Raw genomic sequence first — 27,535 nt, 5'->3', positions numbered from 1 at the left:
TCATATGGCGTCTTCAGGTAATTTTTTATTTTTATTTTATTTTATTTTTATGAACTGCATCTACATTAAACCACTGAAATTAAAGTGTTGTGATAAATATATTTACACAAGATTTAATTAAAAAATGGCGTAAATCTGTGAGAAAATATCGTAGTTTTTATTTCTTTATAAGCATATCACAAATTCACAACTACATACAATTATGTTCACATACTTGATGTTGTTGTAATAAACATGGAAGTGGATAAAGAACGTGATTATGGGTTAGGTCCATATTTTTAGTTTTTTGCTAACCCTAAATAGCAAAAACATCAAGTTTTTATTTTGTTTCATTTTAAATCAAGACAAATTCTCAAAACTTAAGAATTTTGATTCGAAAGATTATAGTACTATTGTAAAAGATATGCACACAGATTGTAAAATTATTATCAATATAAGGGCCTTAAAGTAAATAAATAGACTCGCCGGGAAAAAGTCGCGAGAACAGGTCAAAAGTCAAAGTCAAAGGTTCGATTACAGTCCTTAACCTGCGACCGACGGTGACCTTACCGGGAGTTACCACCAGCCTCAGCCCAGCCGAGAAAAAAACCCTCTCGATTCATCGTGGTTTGATTCTTCGACTGGGGTGAAACTGGAAAGTAGAAACCCTTGTATTTCAAACGGCGGTGGTTTTAAGGCATATATCGGAATCTATGGAGCATAAGAGTGGTTGCCAGTAATCGAGATGGCCATTTTGTGCTGATTATATTGGAATTTTTTGGTTTCATGATATGATTCAAACCATCTTTAGTTGGTGTTGTTTGGTAAATTTTGGTCCTATGATTGCAGTTTTTGAAGGAGAAGAGTTTCGAGCAAGCCATACCTCCAGTGAAGAAGGTTGAAGATGCCAATAAGATCACAAGCGAAATAGCTACAAATGCGTTAAGGAGAGGTGTCAATTTCTTATCGGCCTTGCAGGCAAGTGATGGACACTGGCCTGCTGAAAATGCTGGTCCTTTGTTCTTCCTTCCTCCATTGGTATGTCTCTCTCTCTCTCTCTCTCTCTCTCTCTCTCTCTCTCTCAATTTCTTTTCAGTGTAGTATATAACAAATAGTCTTTAGGATTGGTGCTACGAGTAACAAAATTAGTGTTTTAGGTTTGAAAAGAGTCATTTTTTTGGGGTAAAAAACGAGACTTTATCCAGGTTAGGCTATGGAGAGAGGTATGATGTTTCTTATGTTTGTAAGATACAGGTATTTTGCCTATTCGTCACTGGACATCTCCATGAGATACTCACTACAGAGCATCGTCGAGAGATCCTCCGATATATCTACTGTCACCAGGTTCCTTATATACGTTATTAACTCTTATGTTACTTTATAAACTCTTTCCAATCACCTTTATTTACCCTTTGACATTTGTTTTTTTTTTCTTTTTCTTTTTTGGCAGAACGAAGATGGTGGCTGGGGATTACACATAGAAGGCCACAGCACGATGTTCTGCACCACACTTAACTACATATGTATGCGCATTCTTGGAGAAGGTCCTAATGGAGGACCAGGAAACGCGTGCACACGTGCCAGGAAATGGATTCTTGGCCACGGTGGTGCAACTTACATACCCTCTTGGGGTAAAACTTGGCTTTCGGTACATATCCCCCGATGTGTTTTTAGTCTGTTTAAGTAAAAAGATAGATGCAGAAGTTTGTTTTAATTTTCGTTGAATGTTTGTAGATTCTTGGTGTCTTTGATTGGTCAGGAAGCAACCCCATGCCTCCAGAGTTTTGGATCCTACCTTCATGTCTTCCTATACATCCATGTTTGTTTCGTAACATCTCAAACATCTTGAGCTTTACTTCAGTAAATTATGTGGTGGCTAGGGTGTCATAATCAATCAATACTTGAGCTCTTGAAATTGCGTCATCACTTCTGAACTTTTTTGTCTGACACTGTTTAATGACAATATGCAGCAAAAATGTGGTGTTACTGCCGGTTGGTTTACATGCCAATGTCTTATCTTTACGGGAAGAGATTTGTTGGTCCAATAAGTCCTCTTATTCTGCAACTACGCGAAGAAATTTACTTGCAGCCTTATGCGAAAATAAACTGGAATAGAGCACGCCATCTATGTGCAAAGGTAAGATCCATCATTGTTCCTTGTTTATATAGATTTTTCAGGAAGAGAATTTCACATAAAACCTTCCACTTTGTACGTTAGGAAGATGCATACTGTCCTCATCCACAAATTCAAGATGTTATATGGGACTGCCTTTACATCTTCACTGAGCCGTTCCTTACATGTTGGCCATTTAACAAGCTTCTAAGGGAAAAATCTCTTGGGGTGGCAATGAAACACATACATTATGAAGACGAAAATAGCCGTTATATTACTATTGGATGTGTTGAAAAGGTAAAACAAATACAGTCCCTGTGTAGCAATACTGAAGTACTCAGAATGTATCTTCGAATTAACTAAGAACTTCAGATTTCTTTTTTGAAGGCATTGTGCATGCTTGCGTGTTGGGTTGAAGACCCTAACGGAATTCATTTCAAGAAGCATCTTTTAAGGATTTCTGATTACTTGTGGATTGCAGAAGACGGGATGAAAATGCAGGTGTCAATGAAATTTCGGAATCTTGTTGTTATGTCACTTAATGGAAAACTAGGGATCGACCCGCNGCAAAAATGTGGTGTTACTGCCGGTTGGTTTACATGCCAATGTCTTATCTTTACGGGAAGAGATTTGTTGGTCCAATAAGTCCTCTTATTCTGCAACTACGCGAAGAAATTTACTTGCAGCCTTATGCGAAAATAAACTGGAATAGAGCACGCCATCTATGTGCAAAGGTAAGATCCATCATTGTTCCTTGTTTATATAGATTTTTCAGGAAGAGAATTTCACATAAAACCTTCCACTTTGTACGTTAGGAAGATGCATACTGTCCTCATCCACAAATTCAAGATGTTATATGGGACTGCCTTTACATCTTCACTGAGCCGTTCCTTACATGTTGGCCATTTAACAAGCTTCTAAGGGAAAAATCTCTTGGGGTGGCAATGAAACACATACATTATGAAGACGAAAATAGCCGTTATATTACTATTGGATGTGTTGAAAAGGTAAAACAAATACAGTCCCTGTGTAGCAATACTGAAGTACTCAGAATGTATCTTCGAATTAACTAAGAACTTCAGATTTCTTTTTGAAGGCATTGTGCATGCTTGCGTGTTGGGTTGAAGACCCCAACGGAATTCATTTCAAGAAGCATCTTTTAAGGATTTCTGATTACTTGTGGATTGCAGAAGACGGGATGAAAATGCAGGTGTCAATGAAAATTCGGAATCTTGTTGTTATGTCACCTTATGGAAAATTCGTTTTGACATAGAAAAATTATGAGTCACGTATTTTGCAGAGCTTTGGAAGTCAATTATGGGATTCGGGGTTTGCCCTCCAAGCGTTAGTTGCAAGTAATCTCGCGGACGAAATCCCAGATGTACTGAGGAGAGGATATGACTTTTTAAAAATTTCTCAGGTTCGATATCCTCTACAGTATGATTTTTGTGACTTTGAATTATCAGAACAAGTGAAGTTGTCTTACAGAGCTGAGAATTCTTAAGGTTAGAGAGAACCCTTCGGGTGAATATACGAACATGTATCGTCACATCTCCAAAGGGTCGTGGACTTTCTCTGATCGAGATCATGGATGGCAAGCTTCCGACTGCACAGCCGAAGGGCTTAAGGTGATTAGTCAGAATTCGATTATGATAACAAGTTGGTCAGCTTTCCACCTAATCTGCACACTTATCTTGGTTTGCTGTAGTGTTGCCTGTTGCTTTCGATGATGCCACCTGACATAGTTGGCCCGAAAATGGATCCTGAACAGTTATATGAGTCTGTTGCTATCTTACTGTCTTTACAGGTGAGATTTATACCATATATAGAATACACTAACTCAAATTTTTATGATAAGAAACTTTTCTGTTTCTGTGCTCTGGCTGCAGAGTAAAAATGGAGGTGTAACTGCTTGGGAGCCTGCCCGTGGACAAGAATGGTTGGAAGTAAGTACGAGATCACATCAAGATTTTGTATCACAATGTTTATGAATCCCAGGAAAGTAATTCTCAGGAACATCTTTTCACTTTTTTTCTCGTGTTTCAGTTGCTAAATCCTACTGAAGTATTTGCTGACGTTGTGATTGAGCACGAGTACAATGAGTGTACTTCGTCAGCAATCCAAGCTTTGATTCTGTTCAAGCAACTATATCCGTATCACAGGACAGAAGAGATCAACACTTTTATCAAGAAAGCCGTGCAATACATAGAGAGCATACAAATGCTTGATGGCTCATGGTATTCTATAAATTAGCTTTTGGACCCAGTGAAATTGTTCACAAAGATTTTGGTTTTACCAACAAATCTTGGATTGATAGGTACGGAAGCTGGGGAGTATGCTTCACATACAGTACATGGTTTGGTCTCGGAGGTCTTGCAGCTGCTGGAAAGACGTACAACAACTGTTTGGCTATGCGTAAAGGCGTTCATTTCCTTCTCACAACTCAAAAAGATAATGGAGGTTGGGGTGAAAGCTACTTGTCATGTCCTAAAAAGGTATAATCACTTGATAATCATTGCAATGTAAGCGTCTTTTCCCAGTTAATTGGTTCAAGAAAACATATACTTGGTTTGGTGTGCAGAGATACATTCCAAGTGAAGAGGAGAGATCAAACTTGGTGCAAACCTCTTGGGCAATGATGGGTCTACTTCATGCTGGACAGGTTCAGATTATGATATGCTGAGAACTTTTACTTCCTCGCCATAGGTAAGTTCTTTAGTCATCCATATGAAATCCATTAATTGTTTCTTCTAATCTCACACTACAGGCTGAGAGAGATCCGACTCCTCTTCATCGTGCTGCGAAGCTCTTAATCAACTCCCAACTGGAGAACGGCGATTTTCCTCAGCAGGTACTTTTGAGAACATGAAACAAAGCTAACACAAAAGGCTGCTCATTTAAAAACATTAGACATGTCCTCATAAGGTTTATGGAGAAGCTGATGAGCTATAACCCCACAGATTCAAAAATTTTAACTGGTCCCTTTGCAGCTTTGCTGTCTAAGAATTACATTGCTAATTTGAAAGACGCGTTTTCTTGAATTGATGCTAACTAAATGCATAAATTTTGAGAAGTCCAAATTGTATTATTTTACAGGAGATAACTGGAGCTTTCATGAAGAACTGCTTGTTACACTACGCAGCATACAGAAACATATTCCCCGTTTGGGCACTCGCAGAGTATAGGAGACGAGTCCCATTGGCATATGAAAAATCTTCAACAGAGAGAAGAAGTTAGATCCATCATAACTTCACTGACTATGGTTTAGGATCATATAAGTCATGACCTCTGTTTTGCAATAAGTTATTATTTATATGGTGGTTGAGTAATCTACTGAATAAGCAAACTATTGATCCACACTTATATGTATTATATTTATGTATTGTATCATGACTATGTATGTTCTCAAGTTATCTAAATGTATTATAATTATATGTATGTAGTTATGTACGTATCCAAGATTAACCAAAATCTTTTCCACCAACAAGTAATCTCTTTTGTGTCTCTTAAATTCTCTATCATCCCAGAAGTAACCTGTTCTTGTCGGTCTTTTATCATCACAGCTTTACCCAAATTCCACCTACTTTATCTTAAACTAAAGTTACTTCCACTTATAAATATATGTATATGTTTTAAGAAACCATGTACGTAGCTCTCACAGTTTTTGTAATGTGGAGGTTGAAGATAGGAGAAGGAAACGGAGATGATCCTTACTTATTCACTACAAACAACTTCGTCGGACGGCAAACATGGGAGTTTGATCCTGACGGAGGCTCACCGGAAGAACGAAACGCCGTCGTTGAGGCTCGCCGGAGTTTCTACGAGAATCGTTTTCATGTTAAAGCAAGCAGTGATCTCTTGTGGCGCATGCAGGTTTTGTAAAATTATTTACTTCTTGGAACATTCTGTTATTTTTGGGTAATTACAAAGAAGCCCCACAAGAAAAGCTTATTTACGAAATATATCTGTTATTTATTAAAAGTAACAAATTTTGGACAACAGTTTCTGAAAGAGAAAAAGTTCGAGCAAGTGATACCTCCGGTGAAAGTTGAAGGCTCCGAGAAGATAACCTTGGAAACGGCGACGAATGCATTACGGAGAGGTGTTCGTTTCTTCTCGGCGTTGCAGCCCAGCGACGGTCACTGTCCGGCCGAAAACGCCGGCCCTTTGTTTTTTCTTCCGCCGTTGGTAAGTGTTTGTTCTTCGCCGTTTCAATTGGTAGGATCAGAGATTAGAGATTTCATCTTGCAGTAGGAAAAAATCGATAATTTCAATGGGTCGACGAGTGAATTGAATTTGGGATCGGAGTGTTTTGGTTTTCGTGTAAGAAACTGAAAGTCTGAAGCTTTGGTTCTCCGGTACACACTGTGTAGGTGTTTTGTCTATATATTACGGGACATCTTGATGAAGTATTCACTTCAGAACATAGAAGAGAGATTCTACGATACATCTACTGTCACCAGGTACAGTTTTACCTGTAGTCTCGCACCACGAGATGTATCTTGTTCAATGTGCTCATGATGTTGGATTAATTGTCCATAGAAGGAAGATGGTGGGTGGGGATTACACATTGAAGGACATAGCACAATGTTCTGTACTGCGCTGAATTACATATGTATGCGTTTACTTGGAGAAAGTCCTGATGGAGATCACGAAAATGCATGTAGACGAGCCCGGGAGTGGATTCTTTTCCATTGTGGTGTCACCTACATACCTTCTTGGGGTAAAACTTGGCTTTCGGTAAGTATTTCAGATCATCTGGTAATCTAGTTCTGACTAATAAGGTTGTATTATAATCTGTCTTTTTTTTGTTGTTGTCTGCAGATACTTGGTGTATTTGACTGGTCTGGAAGCACCCCAATGCCTCCTGAGTTTTGGATCTTACCTTCCTTCTTTCCCGTGAATCCAGGTTTGTTACTTGACATCTTGACATACGATTCGTGTCCAACAGAATCTTCTTGTCTTTGAGCCAAAACCTGACTTGGGAAACTGTGATTCCCTTTTGTTCTCTCAACAAGTATTTTGATCAGTGAGATGTATAAAATGACGGAGTAGTTCTTGCAGGAAAAATGTGGTGCTACTGCCGGATGGTTTATTTGCCAATGTCGTATCTCTATGGGAAGCGGTTTGTTGGACCAATAACGCCTCTGATTCTACAACTCCGCAAAGAACTGTACTTACAGCCATATTAAGAAATCAATTGGAAGAGAGTCTGCCATCTTAGTGCAAAGGTAAGAAGAATGTTAGGATGTATCATCGTTTTATAAAAGATTTTAGTTCCCTGAAAAGAACACCGAGACATTTCCCTTACTTGACCTTAGGAAGATACATACTATCCCCGTCCGCTGGTTCAAGAGTTGATATGGGACAGTCTTTCTATCTTCGTGGAGCCTTTCCTTGCACGTTGGCCATTCAACAAGCTTCTTAGGCAAAAATCTCTTCAGGTGGCAATGAAACACATACACTATGAAGATGAAAATAGCCGTTATATCACCATTGGGTGTGTTGAAAAGGTAAGAACACCATACCTTTAGACAGGAAGCATAGAGAAGCTGGAGTTAACTACTGTCTCTTTCTACAGGTACTATGCATGTTAGCTTGTTGGGTTGAAGATCCGGATGGGGATTATTTCAAGAAGCATCTCGCTAGAATCTCCGATTACTTGTGGGTGGCCGAAGATGGGATGAAAATGCAGGTATGACCTTGGAGATAACAAATCCAATTTTGTTATGCTGACTAACTTTGAGTTGGTAAGAAATCGAAAAGTTCTTGATCGGCACAGATTCATGCAGAGCTTTGGAAGTCAACTATGGGATACAGGGTTCGCGATGCAAGCTTTACTTGCAAGTAATCTCTTTAGTGAAATCTCTGATGTACTCAGGAGAGGGCATGAGTTCATAAAGAATTCACAGGTTCGACATCCCCTGCAGCATATACTATAGCACTACTTAGTGTTTCTTTTGAAGAATAGAACATTGGCTTACAAATTTAAAAACAATTGAAGGTTAGAGAGAACCCTTCAGGTGATTTCAAAAGCATGTATCGTCATATATCTAAAGGAGCCTGGACCTTTTCCGACCGAGATCACGGGTGGCAAGTTTCAGACTGCACAGCGGATGGCTTAAAGGTAATTCAGTCGGTGTAAACCGAACACATTGACATGTTCTTTACTGATCATCCCAAGTAGTATATGCATCCTTACTATTTTTGGTCTAGTAGTGCTGCCTACTGTTTTCGATGTTGGCACCGGATATTGTTGGCCCAAAACAAGACCCAGAGAGACTATATGATGCTGTTAATATCCTGCTCACTTTACAGGTGAGCATTATCAGTCATAAAATTAATATCTTCTATAATAAATACCCGTGTGCAGGTCGTGACAGTTTCACTTGTTTCAGAGCAAAAACGGAGGTGTATCTGCCTGGGAGCCTGCTGGTGCTCCCAAATGGTTGGAAGTAAGAACCAAAAACGATAAAATGATTTCAGACAACCAACACATACATTTTGATCACGGTCACAAAATCTTCTCTATACTTTTGTCTCAGTTGTTCAATCCCACAGAATTATTCTCGGACGTTGTGATTGAGCATGAATACTGCGAATGCACGTCATCTGCAATCCAAGCATTGAGTCTATTCAAGCAACTCTTCCCAGATCACAGGAAAACGGAGATCACCACTTTCATCAGCAAAGCTGTGCATTACCTAGAAAACATGCAAACGCCTGATGGTTCATGGTACACTAACAATTGCAACGATTCAGAATTTTGTTCACAGAAATCTAAACAAACCAAGTTAATAACAGTTGTTCTTTGAATTGACAGGTACGGGAACTGGGGTATTTGCTTCACGTACGGTACATGGTTTGCTCTTGCAGGCTTAGCAGCTGCTGGTAAAACTTACAATGACTGTGTGGCTATGCGCAAAGGCGTTCATTTTCTTCTTGCAACTCAGAAGGACAACGGAGGCTGGGGAGAAAGCTACCTCTCATGTTCCACAAAGGTATACGCTTCAATGAAATCAATTTAATGTAGGATCATTCAGTCACTCTAAATTTCATGATCTATACAGAGATACATAGAACAAGAAGGGGAGATATCAAACGTGGTGCAAACTGCTTGGGCTTTGATGGGTCTCATTCACGCAGGACAGGTTGTTAAACATTCAATAGTTATCGGGGAAATTACTTATTAGTGACTCAGCTGTATATATAACCATTGTTTTACACAACAGGCGGAGAGAGATCCGGTTCCTCTTCACCGTGCTACAAAACTTATCATCAATTCACAACTGGAGAGTGGAGATTTTCCTCAACAGGTACATTTCTCTAAGACCAAAATGGTTCAAAAACCGACTTTGTGGTCTCATCAGATCTTAGACGGCTGGGGTCACTAAATTCTGTGATTTGTTTGCTGATAGAATTTACAAAAAATGCTAATTGAAGTCTTTTTGATAACTTTTCCAGCAAGCAACCGGAGTATTTTTGAAGAACTGCACGTTACACTACGCTGCATATAGAAACATTCATCCGTTGTGGGCACTTGCAGAATATCGCGCACGAGTTTCTTTGCCATGACGACACTTTTCATAAATTTTCTTTATATCAGGGAACATGTGAATCTATTATTAGTCTATTACAAGATTTATACGATTATGCAATATGCCAATGGTTGAACATACGTCAGTTTAATTTCTGTTGTAGTCACGAGTATCATCATTTACATTTCAGAAGTACTTCTAAAAAGTTTTTGCCTTTGTCTACCGTCTATTGGAAGGCAAGTTTCAAATGGTGATTAAAAGGCAAAGTTTAAAATGGTGATCGTTTAAATTTAGACCATTGTCACACTTTTTCCAATATTCAACTATGTTGAACAAAAGAGTCCAAACCACACAAATGTGTTATTTTTTTTGTGTGTTATAGAATCTGAAATTAGATTATCAGCCAAAAATAAAAACCCATAAATAACAACCATCAGAAAAAGAGGAAATTCTCTAACCCATTAAGCTTACAATCTACTTCATTTGTTTTCACCATAAAGAATCTTTGATCAATCAAACTCTTTCCCTTTTTTTTGTGAAATCAAATTGAAGTATCCTATTCTTTGTATCATAAAGAAAGACTCAAGAGGGAAGAGACCTTTTTCCTTCCTTTTGTTTTGGAATCATAGGATAGAAGAAAAAGAATGTGGCTACCAAAAGCAAACGGGACAAAGAAAGAAACAGGAAGTGGTTCGGTGGCAGTTGCAATAGACAAAGACAAAGGAAGCCAACATGCTCTTAAATGGACAATCGACAATCTTGCTTCTCGTGGCCAAACCATATCCCTTATCCATGTCCTCTCCAAATCCCATTCCTCTTCAGGTTTTCATATAAATTTTCAGCTTCAAAAAGTTACTTCTCCTCGGTAAAGCTTGTAACTTTTTTTGTTGTTGTTGTTGCAGATCTTGAAGACGGAACGCCACAGCAGAGACAGCAATTGGAGAAGATAGCTAAAGATCTATTCGTATCCTTCCACTGCTATTGCTCCCGTAAAGAGGTATGTTTTTATTATATTCACAATCACAAAACCCTTTTGTTAAACAAAGGTCCTCACTTTGAACAATTTTGATTCTGTTTGAGCAGATAAATTGTCAAGACATTTTGCTGGAAGACGCAGACAAAGTCAAAGCCATTACCGAATATGTTTCATCTTCAGCAATCGAGAACTTAGTCGTTGGAGCCGCATCACGTAATGGCTTCATGAGGTTATTACTTTTATCTTCTTCTTTTCAGATTCTGTTACAAAAGTCTCTGTTATTTCCACGACGGATTCTGTAAATTTGTGATTTGACTCTGAGCAGAAGATTCAAGACGGATTTGCCAACAACTGTGTCAAAATCAGCTCCAGATTTCTGCAGTGTTTATGTAATTTCAAAAGGCAAAATTGCTTCAGTACGACATGCATCTCGTCCTGCTCCTTACCATAATTCCATGCAGCAATGTGAGATTGACAACCATTACCCTCATACTCCTGACAAAGCACCAAAGCACCATGACCATTCCAATTCTGCAGGTTTATAATATAAAAACTTTAAAACTTCTCTTTCAAAAAAAGAAAGACAAAAGTTCTGAGTGATCCAATTTTGTGTCTTTCCATTGGTTTTGCAAACAGGTAATACACCTTCTAGACCGCGCAGATCAGTTGAATCAGATGCAACAAGGTATAGGGAACTTGATTGGTGTCTTTAACTTTAAAATGTCTTACATGAAGACTTAAAGATTCAACATATTTCTGTTTTTTTTTGGTAGATCGCCGTTTGTGAGAAGGAAGCCATATGGGGACTTATATGATTCAGATAGCGACCTTTCGTTCATCAGTCCCTCTTCTCATCGTGAATCTGACATTTCATTCATCAGCTCTGGGAGACCGAGCGTTGAGCGCTCTTCCTTCAGCCTTGATTTTCCTGAATCTGCAAGGACTTCGAGAATGTCAACGAGCTCAGAGCAAAGCATTGGTTCACATCGCTTGGGACTTCAGTTCAGTGATCCTGGTTTCCCTAACGAATCCTCTACATTCTCTGAAGAGAGCGGTAGAACATCCTCATATTCATCTCAGAGCTTGGTTAGTACTAACTCAAGATCCTTCTCTACTTTTTCTTCTTATAAAGGTTGATTTCATCTTAGATGGGATTGTGTTGTTGCAGGATGATGTTGAAGCTGAAATGAAGAGGCTGCGTTTAGAGCTTAAACAAACCATGGATATGTATAGCACAGCTTGCAAAGAAGCTTTAAGCGCTAGACAACAGGTAGTAAGAAGCCAACGTCTAAGTCAATGTAAAGGAAATGAGATTAGTACATTTGAATAAAATGTCGTTTGCTCAACTTTTAGGCAACGGAGCTGCAAAAGCTGAGAACCGAAGAGGAGAGACGGTTGGAAGAAGCAAAGAGTTCAGAGGAAGCAGCAATGTCAATAGTGGAAAAGGAGAGAGCTAAAGCAAAAGCAGCCTTGGAAGCTGCTGAAGCTGCAAAGAGATTAGCAGAAGTGGAAGCTAAAAGAAGATTGACTGCAGAGATGAAGACACTGAAGGAATCAGATTCATTCTCTCGCGGATTTGTGCGGTATAGGAAATACACGGTTGAAGAAATCGAAGAAGCTACTTCAAATTTTGCAGAGTCTCAAAAGGTTGGAGAAGGAGGCTATGGCCCTGTCTTTAGAGGCTATCTTGATCACACAAGTGTTGCTGTTAAAGTTCTACGCCCTGATGCAGCTCAAGGAAGATCACAGTTTCAGAAAGAAGTAACAAAACAATATTTCTACCTTTGTTTTTGATTTTATACAAGAAAGTTTTCATCTTTGAGAGACATATGTTTATGTTTTTTTCTCAGGTTGAAGTGTTAAGCTGCATACGGCATCCAAACATGGTGCTTCTTCTTGGAGCTTGTCCAGAATTTGGGATTCTTGTTTATGAGTACATGGCCAAAGGAAATTTAGAAGACCGGCTTTTCAGGAGAGGAAACACACCGCCGATTACCTGGCAGCTACGTTTCAGAATCGCTGCTGAGATAGCCACAGGACTTCTCTTTCTCCACCAGACCAAACCTGAACCAATTGTCCACAGAGACCTTAAACCAGGAAACGTTCTCCTCGATTACAACTACGTGAGCAAGATCAGCGATGTCGGGCTAGCAAGATTAGTCCCTGCAGTAGCGGAAAACGTAACACAGTACAGAGTCACTTCAGCTGCAGGAACATTCTGTTACATTGATCCTGAGTACCAACAAACCGGAATGTTGGGTGTGAAGTCAGATGTTTATTCGCTGGGGATCATGCTTTTGCAGATCTTGACTGCGAAACAGCCAATGGGTTTGGCTTACTACGTTGAGCAAGCAATCGAAGAAGGGACTCTGAAAGATATGCTTGATCCACAAGTACCTGATTGGCCTGTGGAAGAAGCTCTGTCTTTAGCGAAGCTTTCTCTTCAATGCGCGGAATTAAGAAGAAAAGATAGACCGGATCTCGGGAAAGAGATACTGCCTGAGCTCAACCGGTTAAGAGAGATTGGTGAAGAGAGTTTAGAGAGTGTGTTTTATGCAGGAAAGTCTCCACACACTAGCCAAGGCTCTATTTCAGCATCTGTGAGTACTTCTTCCTCTTGTCTTAAAATATCTTGTAAAGGTTTGATCTTTTTCTTTCTTGTGTCTAACGGTTTTTTTTGTTTTTTGTTTTTTCTTCCGCAGAGTGATCCTTGTACACCGAATCCGGAATCTCCAGCTGCAGAATCTCAATCCTAGTTTTTGAGATGGCTAAACAAAATTGGGTAACTAAATAGAATCAGATGAATGATGTTTCAAGTGAAGCTGAAGATAAAGGAACTAGTGTATGATACTATACCCAGCCTTAGGAGGAATATGGTATTCTGTTAAATAATCAGTTATGTAAACGGTCTATTATATGTAGGCCCATCACGGTATTTATTAAAGCATCGATCATGTAAAAAAAGGCCCAATGGCTCAGACCGGTTTTACTTAACCGGGCTTGTTTTAATTGAATTGTTTTTGAGAAACGAAATGGTTTAAATTCATAAACTATAGATAAACCCTGCAACAGCTTCTTCTCTTCTTCCTCTTGATGTGGGTAGAAGCAAAGTAGCGAACTTTGTCAATCTTTGTTTTGTTTTATGGAGCTTTTACATACCTCTTGCAATTTCGAAACCCTAACATTGATTTCTCCTCCTTTACAATCTTGTAAATTTGGTTCAAACCCTCTCTTATTCTTCTCTCCTCGTCGCGTGACCTTGTTCTCGGGGTACAACCACAGTGGCCGCGTAGCTGTTTCGGCCTCTTCGCAGCACGGTGGTTCGAATCCTAGCAGCTCTAATTCGTCGCAGACAAACCACGCCTCTCTCGCGCAGGAATCGATTGCCGGGTTTCTCCGACTAGAGATTGGACTCTCCGAGGTCGATTCAGATTTCATTTCTTCGAATTGTCCTAAGTACTCGCGAATGATCGTTGATGGAGTTAAGGATTTGGAGGAATGGAATTCGTGGAAAGGGAGTAAAGAATCTGAGGGAATCGAGGGTTTAGGGTTTAAGGAGAAAGTGATTTATATGGTGAAACAGAAGGGTGATGGTGGCAAAGTTGCTTTTTTGGAGAGTCTTGGTTTGAGTTTGTCTTCTGCTATGTATTTGGCTCATTACGTCTCCTCTGAATCTCTTCCCGTTCTTCTCCATAAGGTAATTCACTGATTGTTGTTCGATATCAATTTCAGAATATACGTTAAGAGAGAGAGAGAGAGAGAGAGAGAGAGAGAGAGAGAGATATTGATTCTGCATCAAAATCGAGTTGCTAGTGTTGTATGTTTTTGTTAGGTTGAGTTTGGATTTCGATTTTGGCATGGTACTTAATCTTGGATTTGGATTTTTAGGTTAAGTACCTCAAGGAAATATTCTTTTCTGGCAGTGATGAGAATGGTCTTGTTGGAAAGTATGCACGACGAATGATGCTCTACTTATCCATTCCTATTGATGAAGATGTGCAGCAAACTCTTTCCTTTTTCGAAAAGGTTTTTGTGTGTGTGTGTTCTCTTTCCTGTTAGCTTTCCCTAGAGTCACTATATTGTTTAGTAAGATGAATGTTAATTGTATTTTAGATTGAAGCAAGGCGTGGAGGTTTGGACATGCTGGGTTCTGTAGATGCATCATTCAGATTTTTAATCGAGTCATTCCCTCGGCTTCTTTTACTTTCAGAAGAAAATGATATGAAGCCTATGGTAGAGTTTCTTGAAAGCATTGGTATTCCTAAAGGTTGCTCGGGCAAGGTACTTCTCTTGTACCCTCCTATCATGCTCAGCAAAACTGACGAGATCAAAAGAAGGGTAACCGCAGCTCTGGAGAAGGTACGCCTGTTTGGTTGATTGTACATAATTAGCATGGAGCTGCACTTTCTTTGTTTTCTTTTGGTTGCTGATCATTGCAAATTGGGGTTGTATAGGTTCAGGTTAGTGTAGTGAACAAGGATTATGGAAAAATATTGCAGAAGTATCCGTGGCTTCTTTCACCAAGCATACAAGAGAACTATTCCCATATCGTCTCATTTTTTAACAGTGAATCGGTAAGCACATAGAACTATTCCCACATCATGTCGATCAGATAAATTGGTGGTTTTGTGTTTGTTAAGTTGTCATTACCATTGCTGTTCCATGATTGGTCTTACTAAGACATGGTTTGCTATGATTTTGCTTTCTTAGGTGCTCAAAATGGATATTGACCACGGAATTAGGAGATGGCCTTTGCTTCTCGGTTGCTCAGCGAGCAATATGGAGATGATGGTGAAGGAATTTGATAAATTAGGTGTTAGAGATAAAAGAATGGGGAAGGTTATACCCAAGATGCCTCAGCTTTTGTTATGTAAACCCCAAGACTTTCTTAAGGTAAAGAAACCACTTTCCAAGATGTGTATTCTCTCATTCTTTTATTGTTCAAGACTGTTTCTTTAACCACATTATTCACTCATTTGTAACAGGTTGTTTGCTTTTTGGAAGATTTGGGATTTCAAAAGGAAATCGTGGGTCAAATACTCTGTCGATGTCCTGAAATATTTGGCTGCAGCATTGACAATAATACCCTGCAGAAAAAGCTCAGATTTCTCACTCGTTTTGGTGTTTCATCTACGCATTTTCCCCGAATCATAAAGAAATACCCGGAATTTCTCATATACGACGCAGACAAAACACTACTTCCACGGTATCTATCATTGCACATCTAGCACATCATACTCAGTGAATCATTTTCTAGCTTATATGTCCCCTAATGTAGTAATCATATGTCCTTACAGGCTTAAGTACGTAATGGAGACTGGGATATCAGAGAGAGAGCTTGCCTTCATGATTCGCAAGTTCTCACCGCTATTAGGATACAGCATCGACAAAGTGTTGAGACCAAAGTTAGAGTTTCTGTTGAACAGTATGGAGAAGCCGGTTAGAGAGGTAATAGAATACCCAAGGTACTTTAGTTACTCGCTGGAGAAAAGGATAAAACCGCGGTTTTGGGTACTCAAAGGGAGGAACATAGAATGTACATTACAGGAAATGTTAGGTAAAAATGATGAAGAGTTTGCTGCTGATTTCTTGGGGTTAGGAGAGCTTCGAACTCACCACGAAACGTCTTAGTTATTTTGTAGGCCAAAGTTTCTTTGAGAAGATCACTATGTTATGGAATTGGTGATATCTCTGAAGCTTCTTCAGTTTTGTCTGTCTCACTGTGTACATTGTTCATATAGCCGCTAGTGTCTGTACCTACTGTTCTTGTATACGAAAAAAAAAAAAAATGAATAAAAAATTCTTTGAGCTTTTGCACACTTTTTTTCTTTACAGAATCACAGCAAACAACATACACTAGTTTTATTTTTATTAAGCAGCGTACGCTTCTTTCATAAGAATGGCATGACATTTTTTTTTTCTTAAAAAACGTTTACAGAAACAAAAAATAATAATAATATAACTAATTTCGAAGCGGTTTCTCGCTTTTTATTATTTCTTTCTTCTTTCTTTTTCTTATTTCTGAAACAGAGGAAATTGTATGCGAATAAGTTCACTCATTCATATTCATATTTTGAATATTCTCAGAGAAGGAATCGAGCGAGTCACTGATTGATTACAATTCTCACGGACTAAGCAAAAATGGGAAATGCTCTAGGCAAAGCATCAACGGACATCGGAGGTTTTATCGGCAATATTTTCACAGCACCACTCAAAGCCACACTTGGAAGATCCTGTTTGTAAGATTTCCTTTTCTCAATTTAAAGGACCCAACAACTGTCGGAAAAATCGTTGATTTGGTTGGTCTTTTTATCGCCATTCTTTTGATGATTTCACTTCGTTCTATTTTATTGTAGAGATGTATGCACGGGACCATGGGATCTCGCATGTTTCATAGAACATTTCTGTCTTACTGATATCGCCAAACTGGTGCTTATATCAGGCCTCTGTTTCATTAGTAACCTTCTCTCCTTCTCTTTTCTATATTTAGCAATCATTATTAGATTCTATAAAACTATTTTTCTTATTTTCTGTATAATTCTTTTTGTATTTGTTTATTTTTTTTCTTCAGTTTTGATGTTCATCACCCTCTTGTTCAAGATTGGAATCTGCCAGTGTGTTGTTAAAAGCATTTGCAAAATGTCATGTGCCGCTTGTGCAGCGTACTGGTTCGCCATCGGAGAGATGGTTAGTTGCTTGTGGCACAGTTTGACTAACGTAAAACGGGTCCGTCGTAGTAGAAAACGACTCGGTGATATAGAAGCTGCCACCTACGATTACTCCAGTGATGACGAATCGAGTTCATCAGTCAGTCCCAGTCGAAGAAAGAACATTAGACCAAAGCGGAGAAGAAGAAACAGACTAGGAGGAAGCAAACACAACCATCACCATCATGGCAGCAACCGCCGCCTAATATGGCTACCGAGTAGACAGATGTCCGTACGAGTTGGAGGCAAATCAAGAAGAATAAGTGCCAGAACGAGGAAATCTAGGAGAGTTAAGATCCTCAAAGTCAAAGATGTGGTTGATTAAAATGTCTCTATAGTTCCTTAAAAGCGTCTCTAAACTCAAAAACAGAATTATCTCATTTATTCAGATGAAATGAAACACAAAACCATTAATCCATGTGAATAATTTTATAACCAACCTCTCTCCCTCTCTATTTGAATATGTGCAAGAGAGTAAACAAGCCGGGGATGGATAAGTAATAATTCACTTTCAGAGGAAAACCGGAGCCATGACGAGAGTTATAGTCGCGAGCATTTTTATGAGGACGTGAATGGATGGACCGGCTGTGTCCTTGAATGGATCTCCCACGCTGCAATTTTCCAGATGAATTTATAATGAGAAATAGCATCTAGGAATACAACTTTGATCTGAGTTTTGAAATAGAACAAAATACTTACGTATCACCAGTCACAGCTGCTTTGTGGGCTTCGCTTCCTTTACCCCCAAGTGCCCCCGTCTCTATGTATTTCTTTGCATTGTCCCAAGCACCTCCCGCGGTGTTTAGGAAAAGTGCCATTAAGATACCACAAACTGTTGCAAACATGAGCATAGAAGCTACAACCTTTGCTCCCAGTAGAGGTTGTCCTGTGTAGTAACCCAAGATCCGAAACACCAAACCTGAAAGAGAGAACAAGAGGTTTGTTTTGGTCACAATCTTGTGGTTTCAATACAGGAAGCAAAAAAAAATGGACTAAGGAACATTACTGACTTACCAACTATGATGGGTGATGCAATAGCTAAAGCTCCTGGCTTGATCATTTCCCTTAAAGCTGCAGATGCGACAATGGCGACACAGCGACTATAATCTGGCTTCTCCTTGTACGTCTGTTACATGATATTGGTTTTGCTAGTCAACAACAGTACAAACCCATAAATAAGAAAAAGGGAAGCACTCGAAAGGAAAAAACATGCTCACCATTATGCCAGGCCTCTCAATAAATTGTCTTCTTACTTCGTTGACAACCTCTTGTGCAGTTCGACCAACTGCCGCACATGCCCAAGCACTAAATAGAAAGATAAGCATGGAGCCCAATAATCCACCTACGAAGACTTCTGGGATAGCAATATCAACCTGATTTAAACCGAGGATGAGCATGAGAAGCTGTTTCAACATCGGGAATACAGCAAATTTGCATAATGACATTTACCTCTTTGAAAGACACATTAGCAAACGCTGAAACCTCGTCCATATACGCACTAAAGAGAAGGAATGACGCAAGTGCAGCAGATCCAATGGCAAACCCTTTCGTTGTTGCTTTTGTTGTGTTCCCAACAGCATCAAGAAGATCAGTGATCTCACGGACACTTTCTGGCTGCAGGAGATAATTATATTATATCTACATAAGAAATTATATTATTTCTACATAAGAATAAAGATCGAACATAAGAGCTTTTCAAGCCAATCATGTGAGATTTTTACCTGCTGGCTCATCTCGACAATCCCACCAGCGTTGTCAGCTATGGGGCCAAACATGTCCATAGTAAGAACATAAGCTGCAGTGCTTAGCATTCCCATGGTAGCAACGGCTGTTCCAAATAGACCTCCAGTGGGAATGCCATTTTCGTCCACTAACCCCGAGGTATTTCCCAGCCAATACGCAGAAATAATAGCTACACTTATAGTCAAAACTGGAAGAGCAGTCGATTCCAGGCCCAAGCTGACCCCAGCAATGATATTAGTCCCATGACCAGTCGAGCTAGCAAGAGCTAACGTCCGAACAGGCTCGTGCTTATAATCTGTGTAATATTTGGATATCCAGACAAAGATATAGGCAGTGATGATGCCAACCAACCCACATAGGGCGAAATTGAACCATGCGGATGGAGCTTGTTCAGTGTAAAGCAGCCAGCGAGTCGACTGCGAAACATGAATAATGCTGTCAGAAGAATAAAGCGTATAATTTGTTCGCAATTGCACAAGGATTTGTGTGTTGCAACATTACCGCGCCAAAGGTCAAAACAGCTAATATAATAGTCAGAGAATATCCTTTCTGAAGTACAGCCATAGGATCCTCTACCGGAGATTTCACACTAGCATCACGTGTTCCCTTGATTGATAGAATACCAATTGATGATATAATCAAGTCAAAAGAATGAACAACTAGAGGAAACAGGATAAAGCCCGATGGATCTGCGTAACAGAAAAAAATTTGAGTAAGCAACAAGCATGAACAAGAGGTTTAATAGGATCTTTATCACCACATACTTTTACTATTCTATGTATTTCCTATCTTCCTAACATCAAATTGCAAAAAAAAATAAGCTAGTCTAACAACGACGGCTAGAAATGGTCAGGAATGTTACAGAAAAATTTGACTGCAGTCAAATGTAACTTGCTAAAGGAGTCATGAAAAGTAGTCTTCCTTCAATCTTCATATAATGCATACGCAGATTAATACAACTTATATCGATATTTCAAATCCTAATGAGTAACAATGTACCCTCACATCCTCAAGGAGTGACCAAAACATACCATAAAGTGTAGATTATTCTCTATACAGAATGTAATTTATGAGCTTGAACTCTCCACACAACTCTTCTTAACTTTGCATTTCAGCAGTGCATTTAATTTTCTCAACATAAGTCAGGAACTCAAACATAGGTTATATACTGCATGAGCCAGAAGTAACTTTAAAGAGAGATGGCTCACAAACCTTCAATTTTGCACTTCTTAGCCATTGTTCCACCTAGTATCATTGCACTGATGATTTCTGCAGCTATACTTTCAAATAAATCAGCACCTCTAGCAGCACAGTCCCCCACATTGTCTCCAACCTAAAAGAAGATGAAAATAACTTTAAAAGCCTAAATGGCGAAAACATAGGTAAACCCTTATTCAACTTGCTGGGTATATATACTCTAGATTGATACATGCCCCAAACAAGGATGTCATGTTTGGACATCACAGATAATCAAGAAAGTCAAAATCAAAAAGGACAAAGATCAAATACCAAATCAGCAATAACAGCAGGATTACGAGGATCATCCTCGGGAATACCCTGCTCGACTTTCCCAACAAGATCTGCCCCAACATCAGCACCCTTAGTGTATATTCCACCACCCAACTGAGCAAATAAGGCAACAAACGAAGCACCAAAACCATATCCCACGAGAAGAAGAGGCACTGTACGAGAAAAAGAAAATTCAATCAATAAGTCTAACAATAACAAGTAAATACCTCCACTATCGTCCATGCAAATGCAAATTGTGGTCAATACGTCAAGAGACATACATATAGATTATAGGGTTGACTGAAAATCTTAGAATTGTTTGGATACCTCATCTCAATAACGATCAACACAATTCATGACATATTTAAGAAAACAATGCTCATGTCTGAAAATCATCCTTTGAAAAGATAAAAATAACATTTTGAAATTCAGTACAATGATTACAAAATATGCACACAAAATATAAATGGATTCTTCACAGACAGCAGAACAGGGGACTTACGGTCAGTAACATTCATTGAGCCTGGTGAATCCACACCCAACCAAACATAAAATGTAGAATAGAGGATGGCGATACCAATCACAGCCATACCAACAACAACCAGGGCTGAAAACCCACCAGCACGAACAGCTATCTGCATTTATATCACCAACTTAGTATTTGGAAACATGTACACGTCAGGTTATGAAAATAGATTAAATATAGAAAAACCTGCAATGCTTCTCTCGCAGAACGTCTGGCGGCACTGGAGACACGCACATTAGCACGAACTGATACCCACATTCCAACATATCCAGCAACACCTGAGCACAGAGCCCCCAAAAGAAATGCAGCAACAGTAATATAGGCAGACATCGCCCTGCAGCAAAATAGTAATATGGGTAAGCATCATTCACAACAATTCAAAAGATAAAATAAATCCTATGAATGTAATCATGTATCTGCACCTTCCTAAACCAGCAGCCTCTTGCTGGGGAGTTAAGTTACGGAATAGATATATGCAAAGAATCACAAAAGCTAGCAAAATGGCCATCTTTGATATAGTGCTATACTGCGTTCTGAAAAACCCTTCAGCTCCATCACGAATAGCATCTGATATCTATAAGTAAGAGAATTACCTCACAAATTAGAATTAAAGAAGTTTGATGAGAACAACGGAGAAAAGATGTCAACATCTTGACTAACACCACAGAATTTGAGTGAGCTAACCTCAACCATCTCTGGCGGGCCTTCATCTTTCGCAAGAACCCACTTGGTTAGATATATTGACAAAAGGAAGCTGATGATGCATACTGTGAAGACGAACACGATGATGGGAGAAGTACTTGCTCCCACGTAAAAGATCGCTCCAAAGCAGAAAAGCAGAATTATAGAAAGGACACGGACATTTAATTTCCTAAGAATCCGGAATATCTGCCAGCAAAAACAACTGAACTTTATACAATATCAAAGAAGAGGAAAACGAGATGCTCAAGAAACTAAGATGATATAGAAGGAAACCGGTTATAACATCACACAAGTTTTTTTATAAAACACATCTTAATGATCTGACGCAGCCAATAAGAAAAGAAGTCAAGAAAGAGAGGAATTAGAGTAATACCAGTGGACTATAGGTTTTACTACGCATGCTGGGAAAAGCCCTAGGCCTGTCATTGAAAGACATCAAACTGGCCTGCTCAATATCTTCATCCATCATCATGTTTTCAGACTATGGGTAGAGGGGTAATAAAATCAGTGCTATGGGGCAACTCCGCCCCAGAACTCAGACGCTGAATTTAGATACACTACAAATTTTTTCTCCAGATGCTAACAGCACATCATAAAACGAGCACAAGTTAGTCTGAAACCTCTAACTCTAGATATCTATCTTAGTTCCAGCTTCTTCAAACTTTCTCAGTAGAGTTGCCACCACCATAAACAAAATTTCTGGAAAAAAAAATGGAAAAGTATTAAGTCGTGATGGTTTCTCTTTATCTACCAACCAAGTACGAAATAGCAATTTCAAATTAGATAAAATCAGACTCATCCGAGTAAGGTTCTAGAGTAAGGTTTAGCTATATTTTTCATCATCAACCAAGACTGTAAATGCTTCTACAATCAATTCCCCAGAAAGAAAGAAAAAAGAAACGCAATAAACAAGCAACACATGAGACCCCCAAGATCTAATCGACTAAGATTATAGTGTAAGATACTAAACTTTAAAAAAAAAAAACGCAAGGGACTTTGCATTACTTCAATCGAGAAATCGTCGTTAGATCTGACTTCAGTGCTAAGAGAAATTCACATGATCTAGTCAGATAATGGATAGGCGAATCAACGAAATAAATAAAAATAAAAAAAACAAAGAAGAAGCATATGAAGAGTTTCTCCGGAAACAAACCCTAAATCGGTAGAAACAGAGAAAACAAAAAGAAATCGCGGCTCCGGTGAGTGATCAGAAGGAAACCGCCATTGGCGAAAGCTTGTCCTAGCCGAAGAAGCGCTCTCCTCTGTGTCTTTTTTTCTCCGTAAAAATCCCGAAGACTTTTCAGAGAACTTTTCCTAATTTTTTTTTTTGTTTTTTTTTTACCACTTCACACAGTGGTACAAGTCTAATTTTATGAGTTAGTGACACATCCTATCCAATGACACGCTGCCACTTAATAGCTCGAATTATATATAATTATCTAACAGACCCATAAGTTTTGATATATTTAACATATTAGGTCATCCTAGTATAATGGGCCTAGCCCGACTTATGTTTTGCTTTCGGGGCCCATGTAATCTGCAGAGTAAAGAAAGAACACCACCACTAACGTTATCAGTCCGATCACAGAGCTCGCCTAATCATCGTCGTCAATCTCCGGCGGACGCTGTACGTGATTTTTACTTTGTAATTTGTAAAGCTTACGAATTGCTTAGTCGTTTCGTAACATTATATCTTACTAAGTTTCTTAACATATTCTCTGTTTTGGTTAGGACAAGCAGAGGATGTTGATGACACTAGCCGCGGCGACGACCGCCGTTTCATTTAACTCAAAGCTTATCTTGTTTCGAATACGTTGCTCTGATTCTAACCCTAAGCGTGGCTTTGGCTCTAAAAAGGTTCTTACTTTGCTTTTGATGTTTCCTTTTGAGTCCTTCCATTAATTCAACTTATTTTATTGATTCAAAGTACTGAGATGGAATTGTGAAATCTCATCACAGGAAGAGAAAGACTCGGCATTACAGCAAAGGTATAGTTATTTTTGTTTGTTTGTTTGTTTTAGCATTCAGAATTCTCCAGTGCTGTCTGTTATATTTTCATATGGACTTGTGTGTCTGCAGGAAATCATCTTCGAAACAGTCTGTTTCTGTACCCAGAAGTAAGTATAATTTGATTTTTAAGGCATACTGTAAGTAACAGATGTTACAGCTCTTCAGTATTCGTGCCTGGCTTTTATTTTCGCTGAAGGAACTCCTCCATTTTTTTTTTGCAGAGGCACCTGGTTTGAATACTCAATTTGATGGAAAATCTGGTAGATCTTTCGATATAGACTTCGAGGAACGGCTGGAAAACATCAGAAGGTACACATGTTTTATGATTCTATTGGCTTTAGAACAATACAATAGGATTACGTAGAAAAAGGAACCTGAAACCTCTGACAATCACACTTGACTTTCAAAATTTACCCACAACGACATGATCTTCCTATGAAAGTTTGGTTCTTTTTTCATTTCTTGATTTTTTGATCATGTGTCTTGCGTTCTATTTCCCTCACCCCCTAGACATAGTCAAGATCATTGTCCACCAACTGGTATGGAATGTTTCTCTGTGACCTCTGCTCCTTTGATGAACTAGGTCAGCTCTTGAGCAGAAAAAGACGGAAGTAGTTCAAGAATTTGGTCCAATTGACTATGATGCTCCAGTCAAGTCTGACCAGAAAACAATTGGTCTTGGTACTAAGGTACACATACATAACATCTTGCAAGTGTTTATTTTGCTTTTTTTCTACAACCACTTGAAGCCTATAAGTAACATACATAACATAATGAAAATACTTGGTCCCATGCCATGACAGGTTGGAGTTGGCATAGCTGTTGTTGTATTTGGTTTGGTTTTTGCTCTTGGTGACTTTCTTCCCACGGGAAGGTGCGTTATGTGTAACATGACTCGTAAGATATTTTGATGTGATCACAGTTTTAAGTAGCTTTACTATAATGAAGGCAGCTTCAAGTCCAAGTCATAACTTTGTCATTTACACCATGTTACTGCTTGTCATTTTTTTTCCTTTCATTCCAGTTTGTAATTGTATTTGTAAAGTTTCTGATGACATCATATGAGTTGGTTTCCGTGATTCACATTTTTGCCATACCAAGTCACGTTGTCAGGTAATTTAGCCGGTCTCATTTTGAACAAGTTTGTTTTCCACTTTTCAGTGAGAGTCCAACTAAGAACACAACAGTAGTTAAAAATCAGATCTCAGAAGAAGAGAAAGCCACGCTTCAGGTAATATAAGGGGTTGATGTCTTTTTCATGAAGGCTTTGTTCAAGAACTCTGACAATTCGAAAAAAGCGAGAGACGGTGTAACATTCTTATTTTATTTTTATTTTTCCAGCAAAGGCTCAAAGAGTTTGAAACAACTCTCAATGGCACTCCTAAGGATCAAACTGCTCTGGAGGTGAGTGCAGACATGTTCTGTTGTGCATACTATTATATATCTTCTGTATCGGCAATTTAGCCATTCATCTCCCTGTAGGCTGCCAACAATAATAGGGATCAACTTAAACTAATAACCAGGCAGCTAAGGATCAGGAAAATTTTGAAATGCTTTTGGTTCCAAAAACTCGTTATCTGTTTTTTTCTCATTTTCACATATTTAAAAATCCTCACTTCTATTTAAGTTTTGATTTTGTTCTTCTGGAATGAGTCTAATCTCCACATATCTTGAATTACATGAAACTTTTTCTGTTCGCTTCAACTGATTCACTGAAGTTGTTAACGCACACATAGTAAGCTGAAAACAAGTTACGCTTCCTCTTCTGACTTATTTATAATGCTAGAAAAATTCTTAAAGTTGGGGCACTATGCAGGGCGCAGCTGTGACACTGAGTGAGTTAGGAGAGTATTCACGGGCTGCTGCCTTTCTTGAGAAACTGGCTAAGGTTTTTTTCTCTCATGCTTTTATGTTTTTCTTATGTCAAGTCATTCGTTTCACAAGAACATGCTGATAAGAGACTTAGCTAATAGTGAACAAAGTGGGATTCTTGTTCTGTAGGAGAGACCAACTGACCCTGACGTGTTTCGACTGCTTGGAGAAGTAAATTATGAACTTAAGAACTATGAAGGTAGTATTGCTGCATACCGAATCTCAGAAAAGGTAAATACTCTCAAACTTCGTGGATCAAACTCTTTTTCATAGCTTTTCTCACTTGCATTAAACTAATAGTAGATACAGATTAAGATTGCCGGAAGAATTTTGTCGTGGGGACATAAGATTTGAACTTATGCCCAGTATAACTGCTACGATCATGTATATATGTTGTGAACAGAGTTAGGACAGTCAATTTTGCTATCTATAATAGCGATGTTCTACTTTTTCTTACGCTAGGTTTCTAATGGGATTGATCTTGAAGTCACACGAGGCCTCATGAACGCGTATTTAGCTGCTAATAAACCAGACGAGGTAAATCTGTTTCCATCAGATATGAATAGAAATGTGTTACCTTTTTGTCTAAGAAGCTTACTCTTAAATACTCTAAACATCTCCTTGGATCCACTTCTTTTCACTTTTGTTGTAATTCTCAGGCTGTCAAATTTCTTCTTGACACTCGTGAACTCCTGAATACAAAGAAAACAAGCACAGCAGACAGTGTTACAGATGAAACAAATCTCCCAATTCAGGTAACTTGGTTTCCTGGAAATGGGTTCTTAACATTTTATTCTGGCACTGTCTTAGCATAACCAGTTCCTTGTTGAAATAGACATCTCTTTTTGTTCCTGATGGCATATCTGTTTCATATTTTACATCCGAAGAAACCAGATACGATAATGTAACATAGTATGAAGATCTATACTTTTGTGGCTTTTATCTCTAACTGATTATAAACGTTGGGGGAAATATTTGCTCAGGTTGAGTTGCTTCTCGGAAAAGCTTATTCAGACTGGGGACATATCAGCGACGCCGTAGCTGTTTATGACCAGCTTATCACTGCTCATCCTGAAGACTTCCGAGGCTACTTGGCGAAGGTAATTTTCTCGTCCCAACCTCAAAAGAGTTGAGCTACTCAGATATACTTGCCGATAAACTCCATGTGAAATGGTGTTGTAGGGAATCATACTGAGAGAAAATGGAAGCAGAGGAGATGCAGAAAGAATGTTCATCCAGGTGAATCATATGAACTCATTAAACCTTCTTTTCATTCCAATACGGTTCCAACTGAGGAAAAAAGATATATGACACATCGCACCTAACTTATTAATGTGTAGGCACGCTTTTTTGCACCAGACAAAGCTAAGGCCCTTGTGGATAGATACTCCAAACTGTGATTACTCTCTGATTCTGTGTATATATAATGTATATGTTTTGTTTTTATGATTTTGATTTTATTACTCTGTTTTACAGATATTTCTAACCTCAGTATTTCAAGTGGTTAATTACTGAGGTTAGATAGATAGTAGATGCAAAACCAAATCAATCCGGTCTGTTTTGTAAGCAAGAACACGGCGTCGTTTGATTTATTTATTAAATGGGCACCCACTATTGTTTATGTATTTATACTTATAAACCCGTAATTTGTTCTGTTTTGTCATCTCAGCCCTAACTTTCTTTAATTGATATTAAATCCAGGCTTGTTCAAATATCATCAACGAGGCTGATTCTTTTTGTTCATCTAGTTGGGAATTCGAGTGAACATTTCGGTTCGAACCCTAGAGATACAGAATCAAGTATATTTTTTGTCGTTTCTCCCTCCCTTGTTCACACAGATCATGAGCTCAGGTTATATAT

General features: G+C 38.8%; 6 protein-coding genes and 1 pseudogene across 8 annotated transcripts in view; 6 read left to right on the top strand and 1 right to left on the bottom strand.

The window, feature by feature from the left end:
- The window catches only part of LOC104752321 (camelliol C synthase-like), a 5,774-nt gene extending 244 nt beyond the window's left edge, over nucleotides 1-5,530 (top strand). The window contains exons 1-17 of one of the 2 annotated variants that reach the window (XM_010474429.2): nucleotides 1-17; nucleotides 829-1,017; nucleotides 1,234-1,323; nucleotides 1,430-1,627; nucleotides 1,714-1,798; nucleotides 1,950-2,116; nucleotides 2,198-2,389; nucleotides 2,480-2,593; nucleotides 3,393-3,512; nucleotides 3,598-3,720; nucleotides 3,801-3,899; nucleotides 3,982-4,038; nucleotides 4,139-4,329; nucleotides 4,410-4,587; nucleotides 4,674-4,754; nucleotides 4,860-4,943; nucleotides 5,189-5,530. The exon at nucleotides 1-17 is cut by the window's left edge and continues 181 nt beyond it. In XM_010474429.2, the coding sequence (XP_010472731.1) occupies nucleotides 1-17; nucleotides 829-1,017; nucleotides 1,234-1,323; nucleotides 1,430-1,627; nucleotides 1,714-1,798; nucleotides 1,950-2,116; nucleotides 2,198-2,389; nucleotides 2,480-2,593; nucleotides 3,393-3,512; nucleotides 3,598-3,720; nucleotides 3,801-3,899; nucleotides 3,982-4,038; nucleotides 4,139-4,329; nucleotides 4,410-4,587; nucleotides 4,674-4,754; nucleotides 4,860-4,943; nucleotides 5,189-5,329 (2,126 nt within the window). In that variant the 3' untranslated portion in view covers nucleotides 5,330-5,530. Of the gene's footprint in view, nucleotides 18-828; nucleotides 1,018-1,233; nucleotides 1,324-1,429; nucleotides 1,628-1,713; nucleotides 1,799-1,949; nucleotides 2,117-2,197; nucleotides 2,390-2,479; nucleotides 2,594-3,392; nucleotides 3,513-3,597; nucleotides 3,721-3,800; nucleotides 3,900-3,981; nucleotides 4,039-4,138; nucleotides 4,330-4,409; nucleotides 4,588-4,673; nucleotides 4,799-4,859; nucleotides 4,945-5,188 lie in introns of those variants that run through there. The other variant, XM_010474430.2, reaches the window with a different exon arrangement.
- Nucleotides 5,744-9,781, top strand: LOC104752320 (annotated as a pseudogene).
- LOC104752319 (U-box domain-containing protein 52-like) lies at nucleotides 10,109-13,564 on the top strand. Its single transcript, XM_010474428.2, has 10 exons — nucleotides 10,109-10,452; nucleotides 10,533-10,627; nucleotides 10,714-10,835; nucleotides 10,932-11,143; nucleotides 11,243-11,291; nucleotides 11,380-11,692; nucleotides 11,775-11,876; nucleotides 11,960-12,367; nucleotides 12,457-13,206; nucleotides 13,309-13,564. Exons 1-10 carry the CDS (start codon nucleotides 10,275-10,277, stop codon nucleotides 13,360-13,362), a joined length of 2,283 nt encoding a protein of 760 aa, XP_010472730.1. The 5' UTR covers nucleotides 10,109-10,274; the 3' UTR covers nucleotides 13,363-13,564.
- On the top strand, nucleotides 13,668-16,417 carry LOC104752318 (transcription termination factor MTERF2, chloroplastic-like). The gene is made up of 7 exons (XM_010474427.2): nucleotides 13,668-14,303; nucleotides 14,495-14,632; nucleotides 14,720-14,965; nucleotides 15,061-15,180; nucleotides 15,317-15,499; nucleotides 15,592-15,812; nucleotides 15,904-16,417. The coding sequence occupies exons 1-7, from the start codon at nucleotides 13,749-13,751 to the stop codon at nucleotides 16,235-16,237; spliced, it is 1,797 nt and encodes a 598-aa protein (XP_010472729.1). The 5' UTR covers nucleotides 13,668-13,748; the 3' UTR covers nucleotides 16,238-16,417.
- LOC104752316 lies at nucleotides 16,616-17,780 on the top strand. 2 transcript variants are annotated; one of them, XM_010474425.2, is made up of 3 exons: nucleotides 16,616-16,845; nucleotides 16,963-17,063; nucleotides 17,178-17,780. In XM_010474425.2, exons 1-3 carry the CDS (start codon nucleotides 16,748-16,750, stop codon nucleotides 17,636-17,638), a joined length of 660 nt encoding a protein of 219 aa, XP_010472727.1. In that variant the 5' UTR covers nucleotides 16,616-16,747; the 3' UTR covers nucleotides 17,639-17,780. The 2 variants fall into 2 exon arrangements, with proteins under 2 accessions (XP_010472727.1, XP_019093990.1); XM_019238445.1 differs by having other exon boundaries at nucleotides 16,963-17,780.
- LOC104752317 (pyrophosphate-energized membrane proton pump 2) lies at nucleotides 17,671-23,136 on the bottom strand. Its single transcript, XM_010474426.2, has 15 exons — nucleotides 22,947-23,136; nucleotides 22,167-22,492; nucleotides 21,776-21,979; nucleotides 21,514-21,665; nucleotides 21,278-21,425; nucleotides 21,068-21,200; nucleotides 20,566-20,738; nucleotides 20,269-20,389; nucleotides 19,558-19,745; nucleotides 19,035-19,472; nucleotides 18,763-18,927; nucleotides 18,531-18,686; nucleotides 18,328-18,439; nucleotides 18,013-18,232; nucleotides 17,671-17,924 (listed from the first exon to the last, which is right to left on the bottom strand). Exons 2-15 carry the CDS (start codon nucleotides 22,263-22,265, stop codon nucleotides 17,825-17,827), a joined length of 2,409 nt encoding a protein of 802 aa, XP_010472728.1. The 5' UTR covers nucleotides 22,266-22,492; nucleotides 22,947-23,136; the 3' UTR covers nucleotides 17,671-17,824.
- On the top strand, nucleotides 23,325-27,300 carry LOC104752315. The gene is made up of 16 exons (XM_010474424.2): nucleotides 23,325-23,420; nucleotides 23,525-23,650; nucleotides 23,753-23,781; nucleotides 23,873-23,910; nucleotides 24,025-24,112; nucleotides 24,387-24,492; nucleotides 24,607-24,677; nucleotides 24,965-25,034; nucleotides 25,145-25,207; nucleotides 25,620-25,691; nucleotides 25,805-25,906; nucleotides 26,138-26,212; nucleotides 26,335-26,430; nucleotides 26,659-26,775; nucleotides 26,858-26,914; nucleotides 27,016-27,300. The coding sequence occupies exons 2-16, from the start codon at nucleotides 23,537-23,539 to the stop codon at nucleotides 27,073-27,075; spliced, it is 1,158 nt and encodes a 385-aa protein (XP_010472726.1). The 5' UTR covers nucleotides 23,325-23,420; nucleotides 23,525-23,536; the 3' UTR covers nucleotides 27,076-27,300.

Source organism: Camelina sativa, chromosome 16 (assembly GCF_000633955.1).
Source record: "Camelina sativa cultivar DH55 chromosome 16, Cs, whole genome shotgun sequence".
Taxonomy (NCBI): Eukaryota; Viridiplantae; Streptophyta; class Magnoliopsida; order Brassicales; family Brassicaceae; genus Camelina; species Camelina sativa.
This window is presented reverse-complemented; position numbering and strand designations above follow the sequence as displayed.